Source organism: Thamnophis elegans, chromosome Z, assembly GCF_009769535.1.
Source record: "Thamnophis elegans isolate rThaEle1 chromosome Z, rThaEle1.pri, whole genome shotgun sequence".
In the NCBI taxonomy this organism is placed as follows: Eukaryota; Metazoa; Chordata; class Lepidosauria; order Squamata; family Colubridae; genus Thamnophis; species Thamnophis elegans.
In genome coordinates this window covers 118,840,929-118,853,409 of record NC_045558.1, presented here as the reverse complement: position 1 = coordinate 118,853,409, position 12,481 = coordinate 118,840,929, and the positions used below count along the sequence as shown (strand labels likewise).

At 44.3% G+C, this 12,481-nt stretch overlaps 1 protein-coding gene across 2 annotated transcripts; it reads right to left on the bottom strand.

Moving 5' to 3' along the window:
• Positions 1–434: 434 nt before the first annotated feature.
• Positions 435–9,647, bottom strand: LOC116520326 (galactoside 2-alpha-L-fucosyltransferase 2-like). 2 transcript variants are annotated; one of them, XM_032234479.1, is made up of 2 exons: positions 9,345–9,647; positions 435–1,689 (listed from the first exon to the last, which is right to left on the bottom strand). In XM_032234479.1, exons 1-2 carry the CDS (start codon positions 9,368–9,370, stop codon positions 609–611), a joined length of 1,107 nt encoding a protein of 368 aa, XP_032090370.1. In that variant the 5' UTR covers positions 9,371–9,647; the 3' UTR covers positions 435–608. The 2 variants fall into 2 exon arrangements, 1 of the variants encoding a protein (XP_032090370.1); XR_004256766.1 differs by lacking the exon at positions 435–1,689 and adding an exon at positions 7,746–7,918.
• Positions 9,648–12,481: the final 2,834 nt, after the last annotated feature.

The window sequence follows — 12,481 nt, the reverse complement described above, 5'->3', positions numbered from 1 at the left end:
CTTTATAAATTACCATTTACTGTGGAACCGGTGGGCAGTTAGAAAATTTTACTACTAACAGAGATACAAAAGTGGGGGGGGAGTAGGTATAAAAAGATTGTTCTATCATATCTTTTTGTGTGAGTGGGTGAAAACTGTTGCCGATTTTATCTGTATATATTTTGAAGCATTTAGTTCAGGTATTGAAAATAATCTCCAAATAAATGAGATTACCAACGTTTGATGATTCAGTGGGATGAAGAAAGCTGAGAACAGAGATCAATTCTGAAACCTTTATTCCAACCAATAACCACCAAAGTCAAGGGATAAGATAATGGAAAATTACATCTTCACTTTTCAATAATAAATAATAATTTATATACTGTAAGGTAAAGGTAAAGGTTTTCCTTGCACATATGTGCTAGTTGTTCCCAACTCTAGGAGGTGGTGCTTATCTTCGTTTGAAAGCCAAAGATCCAGCGCTCTCCGAAGACGTCTCCGTGGTCATGTGGCCGGCATGACTAAATGCGAACCCTTAAGTGGCAATATTCCAGGAAAGGATCTGGAGCATGCCTGCTCTACTTGACCTTATGAGTGGACAGATAATTATGGATTTTAGGATTTACAGATTATTTGGGCAGCAATAGAGAAAGATTGGCTGGGATCGCAATCCACTCAGGTAAGAAGGCTGCAGAGGGTTTGAAGACCTTGAGAAACGGAGAGTCTGGTAAGGTATAATTGGCTAAATATACAGCCTCTCCACCTGCTAGGTAGGCAGCCCAGATGCCGAAAGTCCCAATGGTCATGATTGTGTGGTTGCAATGAGTAAGGAAAGCAAAATCCCTTCCTGGGGAGGCTTCTTTCCCATCCCCAGCAAAGTAAACATCCCCTCTGGAGGCATTAATGTTCTTCTTGCACCACTCCATCCCATTGCTGGTGACCACAAAGATGGGATTGAGGTACTTCTTTCTGAAGTAGTCCATGGCTTTCTCCAAGTAACCTTTGTCAGCCACCACACCTTTCCAGGTTTTGGGCATTACCCTCACATAATCCCCTCTACGGACATGCACTCCAACATACGTCACATTCTGGCGTTCTCCCCGCAAGAGTTGCAGGTAGTGGTTGGCCTCCTCCTTGATGTGGTCATGGAAAGTGAATTGCTTTAGTATTTCCTGGCGGATGTGGTGATAAAAGGTGTAAGAACAAGGGTAGCCCGTCAATTGGACGTATTTCCCTTGGATGTGACGATAGTCCTCTGACATCCAATCATGCAAGTGAACATTCCTCCATTGGATCTTCCTAAACACCTTAGCAGAGATTACAGGCAAAGTGATCTTGAAGACTGGTGATAAAGCCGAATGCATTTCTGGATGGATGCAGGCTTGATATCCATTGAGCTTGGCTAAGGCATAAAGGGTGGCATATTGCCCCATCTGGTTCCCGAGACGCCCTTGGGAGTTCACCGTCCATATTCCAGCCTCAATAGCCTCAGAGGACAAACTAGAATTAGGGATAATGTTTTGGAATAGAATTTGTTCTATCAAGGAATTAATTGTGTTTTTGCTGGATGAGTAGTAGTGAGAGATCTTCCCAGGTAGATGAAAAATTACGGACAAAGCAAAGAACTCCAAAATGTAGAAGAAATATAAGAGGGAGAATTGACCGGAAGTTCCTCTTCCTTGATGTTTAATTGTTACAAAAGAGAGAATCCTAAAGAGAAAGTAAATTAAATTCAATATCCAGGTGTGACAGCACACTGACACTCTTGATAATTCAGGTTTACATTTATTTATTCAAAAGTAAGACCTGCTAATGTTGACGGGATTTACTCCTAACAAATATCCATTTGTTCAAATGTAATATTTGCTTAAAACAAAAAGAGAAATGAACTTGTGGAACTATATTATGTTTAAAACAGTTTTAACCTTGTTAGCTTTTCATCCCGGTTTATTGAATAAAGCTCATGCAGATTGTTAGGATCTACATCAGAGATGGGCAACATTTCCAGTTTCAAGAACTGATGACTGGTTCATCCGAACAACAACTTTGATGGTGTCCACAGGGAGAGGTAGGACTAATATTTTTCAGCCCACTTGAGACAATTTCAAGGTATTTAAGGGTGGAAATGGGAAAGAGAAGCTTCTGGAAGGCAAAGTATTTATTGTATTTACAAATCCTTCAACCTACCTTCTTTCAATAGTTAGAAAGTTGCTAAATTTAACAGTAAAAGATGGTCAAATTTCACCAGCATGTTTTGACACAAGATTGATTAATTTTTTTAAGCTGAAAAAGGGATTGATTTGCCTTTGTCTTCCCTTTTATTCTTATTTTTTTTGAAAGGGGAAAAAGGTCATTTTTTTGTTAAACATTTGTCAGTTGCTGTTGAATTTAGTGTATGTATTCTTGCAATGTGAGGGGTTTGCATATGATATCAACCATAAGTTGTTCACCCCTGCCATAAACCATAGTGGATACTGGAAGTTTTTAAGGAGAGATTGGACAACAATTTGTCTGACATAGTATAGTTTCCTTTCCAACTCTGTTATTCTGTTAAACTATGATGGCTAATTTTTAACAACATGTTTGCCCACCATATGAAGGTTTAGCGCAGGGATGTCAAACTCAAGGCCCCTGAGCCGGATCCAGTCCATGGGGTACTTAGATTTAGTCTACAGGGCTGCCCTGGAAACAGCAAAGGACCAGCCCACGGTGCCTCTGCGAGTGAAAAAGGAGCTCGGGTGGCCCTCCCAAGCTCCATTTTCATTGGCAGCAGGTTGCAGGAAGCTGTTGCACCTGAAAACAGAGCTTGAGAACCCGTTTTTGCTGGCAGAGTGCTTGGGCCACCATAGGCACCCCGAACATGAGTGAGATCGAGCTGGCCACACCCACCCCAACTCCCCAAGGTCAAACACAATCATGATGTGGCCCTCAATGAAATTGGTATTTGGTATTTGGTATTTATTCGATTTGTAAGCCGCCCTATTCCCCAAAGGGACTCAGGGCAGCTGAACAAAAACCAGGGGAAGGGGAAAACAAATACAGCAAGTAAGACAAACAGGACAGTGATACAACAATTTAAAAAACACAGCAAGCACAGCAAATTTGAGTAGTGGGGGGGGACGACTCAACCCCAGGCTTGCTGGGACAGCCAGGTCTTAACGACTGTCCGGAAGGCCTGAAGGGTGGCGAGGGTCTGAATCTCCACGGGGAGCTCGTTCCAAATTGAATTTGACATCCCTGGTTTAGCATAAACTGTGAACTCAACGTTAAATAATATCCACTTAGAGAACTGAAAGCTCATGATGCTGTCCATAAACAGGTGTACAATTGGTTTGTGTTGGCTGGGAATAGCCCTTGACCCTTATTAGTAAAGAGTAAGTAAAATAATGTGGCTTGTCCCAGATGCTAAATTGTGTCACCCTGAATGGCAGAAAATGAGGACACCAAAGCCTTTTAAAACATTTCATTTGTAAAATCAACAAAATGAATCTGATAATTAACACATTGATTACAAGACATAAACTTTTAACGCAATTCATTAGTGTCCTTCTGATTTTGTGATTCTTACCTTAATGTTCCACTTGAAATCACCTGGCTTTCCTAAGTGCAAATGCTTATGCAGGGAGGAGACAGCATCCCATGCCAACTGCTGGGAAACAAACACCTTTGTGTCCGGCAGAACCTACCACCCATATAGTAGTTCCACCCCTATTGCTTCAGCTTGCTGGGTTCCTGAGTGACTATACGATGGGGGTTGTTCTTCCTGTGCCGGGGTCCACAGAGTAAGGCATGTGGCCTGTAAAGAAGGGGGATCCAAGGCTGCTGCTCTGGCAACTTGATCAGCTTTGTTGTTTCCTTTTTCAGTTGTTGAAACCCCTTTCTGATGACACTATACATGCATAATGGCAACTTGTTTGGGGGCCCACACACTGTCCAACAAACGCATAATTTGGGGTCATATATGATGTCCTTTCCTCCAGCTGTGATGAGGCCTTCTTCCTGTGAAGAGCTTTTTCCTAAAGCTCCATGGTCTTGGACGGTTAGGAAGGCCTATTTGGAGTCTGTGTAAATGTTGACTCGTAGATCTCATGTCAATTCCAAAGCCTTGTGAGGGCATGTAGTTCTGCCAGGTGGGCACTGGTTTCTGGTGGTAGGGGCATGGCTTCCCACACATCATCAAGGGTGACTACAGCATAAGCTGCTTTTTGCACGCCCTCATGTAGAAAGCTGGTTCCATCTGTACAAAGAGTTGCATCTTTGTGCGATGGGGGTTTATCCTTCAAATCTGGGTGACTGGCATAGGTTTCTTCAATGGTTTGCAAACAATCATGAGTAATTTCAGAGTCTGGTTCAGGCAACAGGGTTGCTGGATTCAAAACATATGACTGGACAAGCTTGATGAGGGGGTTATGTGTAATAAACCCCTGATATTTCAACATTCGTGGATTGGTAAGCCACAAATGACCTTTCTGGTCTAGGACAGCCCGAAGAGCATGGGGGGTGTAGATATTTAATTGCTGTCCAAAGGTGAGCTTATTGGCTTCCTGGGTAAGTAGGGCAGTTCCTGTCACAGCCTTGAGACAGGCTGGCCACCCTTTGGCCACCTGATCCAGCTGTTTGGACAAATATGCAACTGGACGATACCATGTTCCCAACTGTTGGGTCAGTATCCCAATGGCCATATTCTGCTTAGTGTCCACAAACAACTGAAAAGGCTGTCAAGTCAGAAACTAGGAGCCTGAGTCACAGCATGCTTCAATTCCAAAAAGCTGTTCTGTTCCTCTTCCTCCCACCTCAAGGGCTCCTTTTCCGGTCCCCTTGGTAGCTTCATAGAGTGGCTTTGCTAACAATGCTAAATTGAGAATCCAAATGCGACAAAATTCTGCTGCCCCCCAAAAGCTCCTTAATTCCTTCCTATTTCTGGAGTCCTCCTGGATCCACAGCTGACCTTTGATCACCACCTGTCGGCTGTGACCAGGGGAGCATTTGCCCAGGTTTGCCTGGTGCGCCAGTTGCGACCCTACCTGAACCGGGAGGCTCTCACAACAGTCACTCGCGCCCTCGTGACCTCTAGGCTGGAATACTGCAATGTGCTCTACATGGGGCTGCCCTTGAAGAGCATCCGGCGGCTTCAGCTAGTCCAGAATGCGGCCGCGCGAGTGATTGTGGGTGCACCTCGGTTCGCCCACATAACACCTATCCTCCGCGAGCTGCACTGGCTACCTGTTGATCTCCGTGTGCGCTTCAAGGTGCTTCTTACTACCTACAAAGCCCTTCATGGTAGTGGATCTGCGTACTTGGGAGACCGCCTCCTGCCAATCACCTCCTCTCGACCCATAAGATCGCATAGATTAGGCCTCCTCCGAGTGCCATCTGCCAGCCAGTGCCGGCTGGCAACTACGCGGAGGAGAGCCTTTTCAGTAGCAGCTCCGACCCTCTGGAACGATCTCCCCGTGGAGATTCGTACCCTCACCACCCTTCAGACCTTCCGCACAGCCCTCAAGATCTGGCTATCCCGCCAGGCCTGGGGGTAAGACTATAGTCCGCCCCCACCCGAATGTTGTATGAATGTTGCTTGGTTTTAATTATATATTGTGTTTTTATGTTATTGTATGTCTTCCCCTCCCATACAAGTTGTTAGCCGCCCTGAGTCCCCTCAGGGAAAAGGGCGGCCTATAAATAAACTGAACTGAACTGAACTGAACTATTTCGTGGGGCCGGCAATTGGCAAATGGCTTCCTTCCTCTCATGGCCCAAAGTTCTTTGTCCCTGCTGGATGTTGTAGCCCAAATATTTAACTTCCAATTGGACTAATTGGGCTTTGGTCCGAGAGGCCTCATAGTAGGAGCAGTAGGGCTGCTGCAGTGGCATGACAGGTTTCCTCCATCTGGCCTGTGACCAACAAGTCAGTTACATCTTGCAAAACCACATCAGGTGGGGCAATGTCTAAAAGTTTCAAATCCATGGCTAATGCAGCTCCAAATAAGGTGGGGGAGTTTTTTCAAAGCCTTGATGCAAGCGTGTCCAAGCATATTGCTGCTTTCTGCCTGTGACTGGGCATTTGAAGGCAAACGAATGCTGACTTTTTTTTTGATTGATGGGGATTGCAAAGAAAACATCCTTTGAATCAATGACTGAAAACCATTTTCCTCTGCATGCCATTGAAGGCCCTCCTGTAAGATTCAGGTCTCCTGGGGCAGCTTGGTGGGGGGGATCCCTTGGCATCCTAGGGTGGTCATCTTCCCTTTCCTCAGGGGGTGGAGCCCAGTCCCAGTTGAGGCACTCCCCTCCCCAGTGGCCATGTTCGTAACAGATGGCACATCGGTTCCGTCCCAAGGGTGGGGCCCTGTTCCCCTCCCTAATTGCTGCCGTGAGCACTTCTGCTTTTTTTCTGCATCTTTTGATTTTTTTTTCTTTTCCTCCAACAAGTCTCTATTGACGAGAGTTTTTCTAGCTACTTCCATAAGCTCATTGAGGGGCTTCCCCAGTGCCCCTTCCAGCTTCTACAGCTTGTGTCAGATGACTGAGAAATAAAGGCCATAGCTAGCATCCGAGCATTTTCAGGAAGGTTAGTGGTTACCATAAATAAAAACCTCGGGGCTTTCGGCAGAGTTTAGACATTTTAGTGGCTGGCTTTCCTCCCAGCCGGACAGCCCTTACAATTAACTGTTGATGATTACGTAGCAGAGTCAACTGGTGGGGGTCATAGGGGCTCCATCTCGAGTCCCTTGAAGGGAAGCGTTGCTCAGTAAAGTCAGCCAGATTGGTGTGAGCAGGAACATCAGGTTTTAGAATGTTAGACACTGCAATTCTAATCTTCTCCCTCTCTTCAGACTGCTCTATCTCCTCTTCCTTCTTCTCCCAAAATTCTGGTGAGCTCAGAGGGTCCCCATCCCCTGTCCCTCTGACAGGATTTTCTTCTGACATCATAGAGGTCACACCGTCCAGCCCTCACTCTATCCACTCCACAGATGCTCGGCTTGTTGATGCCCTCAAGTCTCTTGAGCTACTAGGTGTAGCCCCCCTTTGGCATGGTCGTGGTGAGGGTCGTGGTGATCCTCTTCCTGTTCTGGCAAGTCTTCTGGGGCACTAGCTAGGATTGGTGGTCTCTGCTTGGGACATTTGGGGTTTGCAACCCGAACAGCCATAAGAATACACTGTTGGTCTTTTGCATTTGTTTTTTTAGCCAAGCTGTCTCCTCAACAAATTGTACTACACGTCAATATATGGATCCTGTTTGATCAGGATCAAACATTAATCTGTGGACATTCAAAGTTATGTTGGGGTCAAAAATTGCCTTTGTTGGGCCTCCCAAAACCAAAAGTGGGCCATTCAGATTCACAAAACTTTTTAAGCTCATGCCTGCTTCACTCAATGCCATAGTCCTGAGTCACATATCCTTCTTTAAAATGATTTAACATACATTGTAAGGGGTCAAGGGAACACTGCTGCCCCCCCAACTCCTCCCAGGGTACCAGACAACAAGGATTTAGCAATCACCCCACACAGGCTTCTGACCCAGGATACCGGATGGACACGGCTATCGTAGGGAAATGCAGTAGCCCCCCCTCAATCACACACACACATAAACACTAGACAATCCTCCCCAAAACCTTTCACCTAGTGAGGGAGATCAGGCCTCACCTCCGGCTCAACAAGGAGTCCGGGTCTAAATAGGGTTCCCACAGTACTTGCCTCATGTACTTGGCTTCCCTCCTGCGATGCTGGCCAGCCTTTTAGATGCCTTTTAGATGCCTGGTCTCTGGTCCTTCTCTGGTGGTTCTTGGAATCGCCAAACGCTGCTGCCAGAGCCCTCTGTCGCTGGGAAGTCCCTCGGATCAAACGGGTCCGTTGGCGCCAGGAAGGTTCCTCTTGACAAGATGAGCTCTGACACCGGGGTGGACGCTCCAGAGGGTCCCAAAGACCCCTCAACTCCTGGCTGGCTCGCCAAAAATGTTGCAGCAGATTGAGGTTAGTAATCTACTTACGAAAGACCAGGACTTGATACCACGAAGGTGAGAGAAACAGGTTTATTGGATGCATCGAGTTCAGCGTGTTCACACACCAACATCTGAACTGGCCTGGCTACGCCCAGGGCAGTGATTTTATACCTTTAATCAAACTTCGTCAATCAGAGGGCGTTTAAAGAGGCGTATTCATACAAAACGTAAAAACCCCTGTTCAGAAAAGGGAAGTACATCTTGAAAAAATACAAAAACAGATATTCATACCAACAGTTTTCTGCAACTTCTCTGTTCTATCTCTCCCCCACGTCTGGCTTCCTGTGCCCCTCCTTTACAGAGTCTTGCCACATTGTTCAGCCCTATTTGTAATATGAGGAAGTTAAAAGTCAACTTTGGGACTCCAGGGCACTGGAGTAAAAGGCCAAACTAAAATGAATCTATAAGGTCCATTCTATTAAGACCACCTAACCTGGCCAGCCACTGGTGGGTTTACCTGTGCAACCCATGCTGTATCAGTAAGATTGCAGGACCATACCATTATACAAATAGTAATTGGTGTGTGTATGTGTGTGTGTGTGTGTTTTGGAGCTGCTCTTATTTTGGAAGAGAGTAAAAAAAACAACCTTGTAATCTTTCACCCCCTGAGAAGTCATTTTTTGGAAAAGGCCATGGGCAATGTTCCTCATTCAGCTTCTTGTCCCAACTCTCCTGGCCTTCTCTATTGCCATTATCTTGTCTTTATCTTTCACCAAAATGGCTTCAAGCAAGAGCTTGGCTTTCTTCTCTTGCTTAATACCACAGATGTTCCTTGTCTCTGGCCAGGCGACACTACAGCAGCTTGTCTGCAGGGATGGTATTTGCTTACTTTCCCTACCGGTTCGCAAATGCGAGCACATGCTTTGATCACGCATGCAGCTTGCATGAATATGTGTGGCTTGAAAACGTGCCTAAATAGGACAGCATATAGCCGGGAGAGGGGTGGGTGGGAGGACGGGCCCACCTGTGATTTCCACTACCAGTTTGGGCGAACCGGCTGAGTACCACCTCTGCTTTTCTGCCCAATTGGTGACCTTGGGGAATTACATCTTGTGGCTTCCACTCCAGTGGAAAGGGAAATTTGGTTCTGAAGGGGAGGAGAAGGTCATCAAAAGTGGGGAAATAGCTGGGTGTTTTAAATGCCTTAGTTCTTCTTTTCAGAATCTAATAATGAATCCTTAGCGTTCCATGGGCCCTTAACCAGGAAATCTGAACCATCCCATTCTTTGTATTCCTTTCCTTTCCCCTTTTTGAAATCTTGAAATGTCTACTAAGTTTATTCTAATGTCCACCATCTCTCCACCATAGCACATGTACATCAACACATACATGCACACACACAAGCCCCATATCCATAATCCTTACCTTTTTCCCCAGCATTCTTCTATCATTGTCGCTTCTATTCATGACCATCAATTTAAACTTTATCAGGATATATTTATCATAAACTTCGTGGGTCTGAGTGAATCCTCAAATCCTCTATTCTTTGTCACTTTTGATGAAATTTGCTGCAGCTCACAAAACTGTATACCTTTTATTGAAATTGTTAGTCATAATTCTCTTCTAATTTAGGCTATCATAAACCAACATTGCTCTCTCTGTATAATACAATGTCCATTCTTCGTGTCTCGTTCGGCTAATCTAATTTTTCCTCCACACTCCCCACAGTTTGTTCCCAGTTGTGATTTAAAAAAAAAAACCCAACACAAATCTTTTTCATTGGCTCATAGTGAAAGATTAACTTGGGAGCATTAAATTCTACTCACTAATTTAAAAGGACATAGCTATTTGAGCATAACCTATAAATATTCAAATTATTTTTTATTTTCTTCCTGTGGATCTTGCTGTAACTTGATACAGGTAAGTAAGAATGCCTTTTGTTCTACCAATCTTAAATCTATTAATTTTCCCCCCTTTCACACTGGTCAAATAGAAAATCTATCCATCACTTCAATGTGACAGACATAATCCCTTATAAATAAATGAATAAATATTCCTCTAAGCCAAAAACTAAATATTTCCCTAGCCTCAACAAGGTTCTGGACACCTTCTACAATGCTTTTATTTAACCTGAAGAAAAATCAAATACAATTTCAAACATTTTACCTGGTTAGTCATCAGTAAATATTGGCTGGCTTGAAATATTCTTTTAAAAAAACTATATGGACACCAATAAATGTAATACAAATTGTTATATTAAAACTCTACTGACTAAAATCATGGCGGGCAAGGATAGTTGATGCGCAAAATATACATTTCAACGCCTGTTGCAAAGCCTCTCAACTATCAAACGACAACCCGGCCTTCACGTGGTGCCCCCCGTTCCCACCAATCGGGCTCTGTCGACCCTTGGGACTGGCGTCCCCTTGGGTATATCCAGCCGAAACAGCTTCCATGGATCACCGTATCCATTCCTTTCTTGGGCTAAACAATATTGGTTGCCTCAATGTGCAAACATTGCTACAAACAGGGAAGCAGACCCTTCTCGCTAAAAGTATTTACGATAGAGACGTTGATATATGTTGTGTGTCAGAATTGAGAATGCCAAACGATGGAACTGCTACAATATCAGTCCCACACAAAAAGGGATCTATACAACTATTCTATAGCGGCCCAACAAACGGTTCTGGGCCCGCTGGTGTCGGCTTTGCCCTCAGTCAAAAAGCCGCAAAAGCAGTCATAGCCTGGAAGCCGATAAATCCATGATTAGCCTACCTTCGTATCAAAAGCCGTCCATTCAATGTATCATTATTATCGGTCTATGCACCTACAATGCTAATGATCAGGCGACAATTGAAGAATTCTATCATCAGCTGGAAGACAAATTATCACTAATTCCCAGAAAGGATTTCCTGATCGTAGCGGGTGACTTTAACACCCAAGTTGGTGGAAGCAGAAGACAAGGTAAAATAACTGGCTGTTACACTCCACATACCAACACCTGTCAAAATGGCGAACGTCTCATTGAGCTAGCAAGTCACCACGGGCTCATGCTTACTAACACGTTCTTTTGCCATAAGAAGCGGCATCTTCAAACGTGGGTAAGCCCTGACGGAGCAACTAGAAACCAAATAGACTATATTTTAATCAAGCAGAAATGGAGCAAATCAGTTACTGACTGCAGGTCCTTTTGGGGACTCGATGTTGCAACCGATCATGCCTTAGTGGCTGCCAAATTCCATCTTAAATTCCAAAACAGAATGCATAAACCAGCTCCAAAATGACTGAATATTCACAGCCTTCAAGATCCCGAGATAAGAGACCACTTTATGAAATCTCTTGAGGAAGAAGTATCAAAATTGGATAAAATGCCACAATCAGTCGATGAATCATGGTCGCTCCTTCGAAAACAATTGCAAGCTACAGTTAGCCAATGCATTCCACCATATGAACATCAGAAAAATGACTGGATTTCACATGCCACTATCCAGCTTTCCCAACAAAGGAAGCTAGCTCTTGCAAATAATAATCATCCATTAGCTGCCCAACTTGCCCGTGAAGTTAAAAGAAGTGCTAGGCAGGATAAAGAGACCTTTTATAATCAGCTAGCCACAGAACTAGAAACAGCTCAACATCACGGCGATTACAGAAAGTTCTTCAGATTGGTCAGAGTTACTGCTGGGAAATATTCAGCCCCAGTCAGCCAGTGTATCACAGATAAAAATGGCCACAAGATTACCGACGTAGAAGCTAGATTGACTAGGTGGTGTGAATATTTTGAAGACCTGCTGAACCGACCAGAACCGGTTACTGCTGAAACAGATAATATAGATGCTCCAAATCACCAGCCGTATGATATCAACGATTTGCCGCCATCCGGATTAGAAATTGCGACAGTCATTCAAAAGCTAAAAAATAACAAGGCCCCTGGAGATGACTGTCTCAGCGCCGAAATTTTTAAAGCCGGTGGTATCCATGTGATTAGTGCAATGGAAAGTGTTTTCAGTCTTATCTGGAAGGAAGAACGAATTCCAAAGGATTGGGAAACTGCATTGCTACTACCTTTATACAAAAAAGGTACTAAAACCGAGTGCAAAAACTACCGAGGAATTTCACTAATTAATTTGGCATATAAGATTCTTGAGGCCATAATACTGAATCGTATAAAAGATGGACGACAACAAAGAACCCGGGAAAATCAGGCGGGTTTTAGGTCAGGGAGAGGGTGTATTGACCAAATTAGTGCCCTACGACACCTACTAGAACTGTGCCACGAGTACAGGCAGCCAACCTACGTTGCCTTTCTCGACTTTACCGCTGCTTTTGATAGCATTCATAGAGAAAGTCTGTGGAAGTTATTACATCAAGACGGAATTCCAAACAAGCTGTGTGGCATAATAACAGCCCTTTATCGCCATACATCCTGCAAAGTAAAAGCCTATAATGAAGAAAGTGACGCTTTCACTGTAAACTCTGGAGTCAGGCAAGGTGGTATCTTGTCACCAACTTTATTCAACATCGGAATGGATGCCATATTGTCAAAAGCGCTTGATAATCAACCG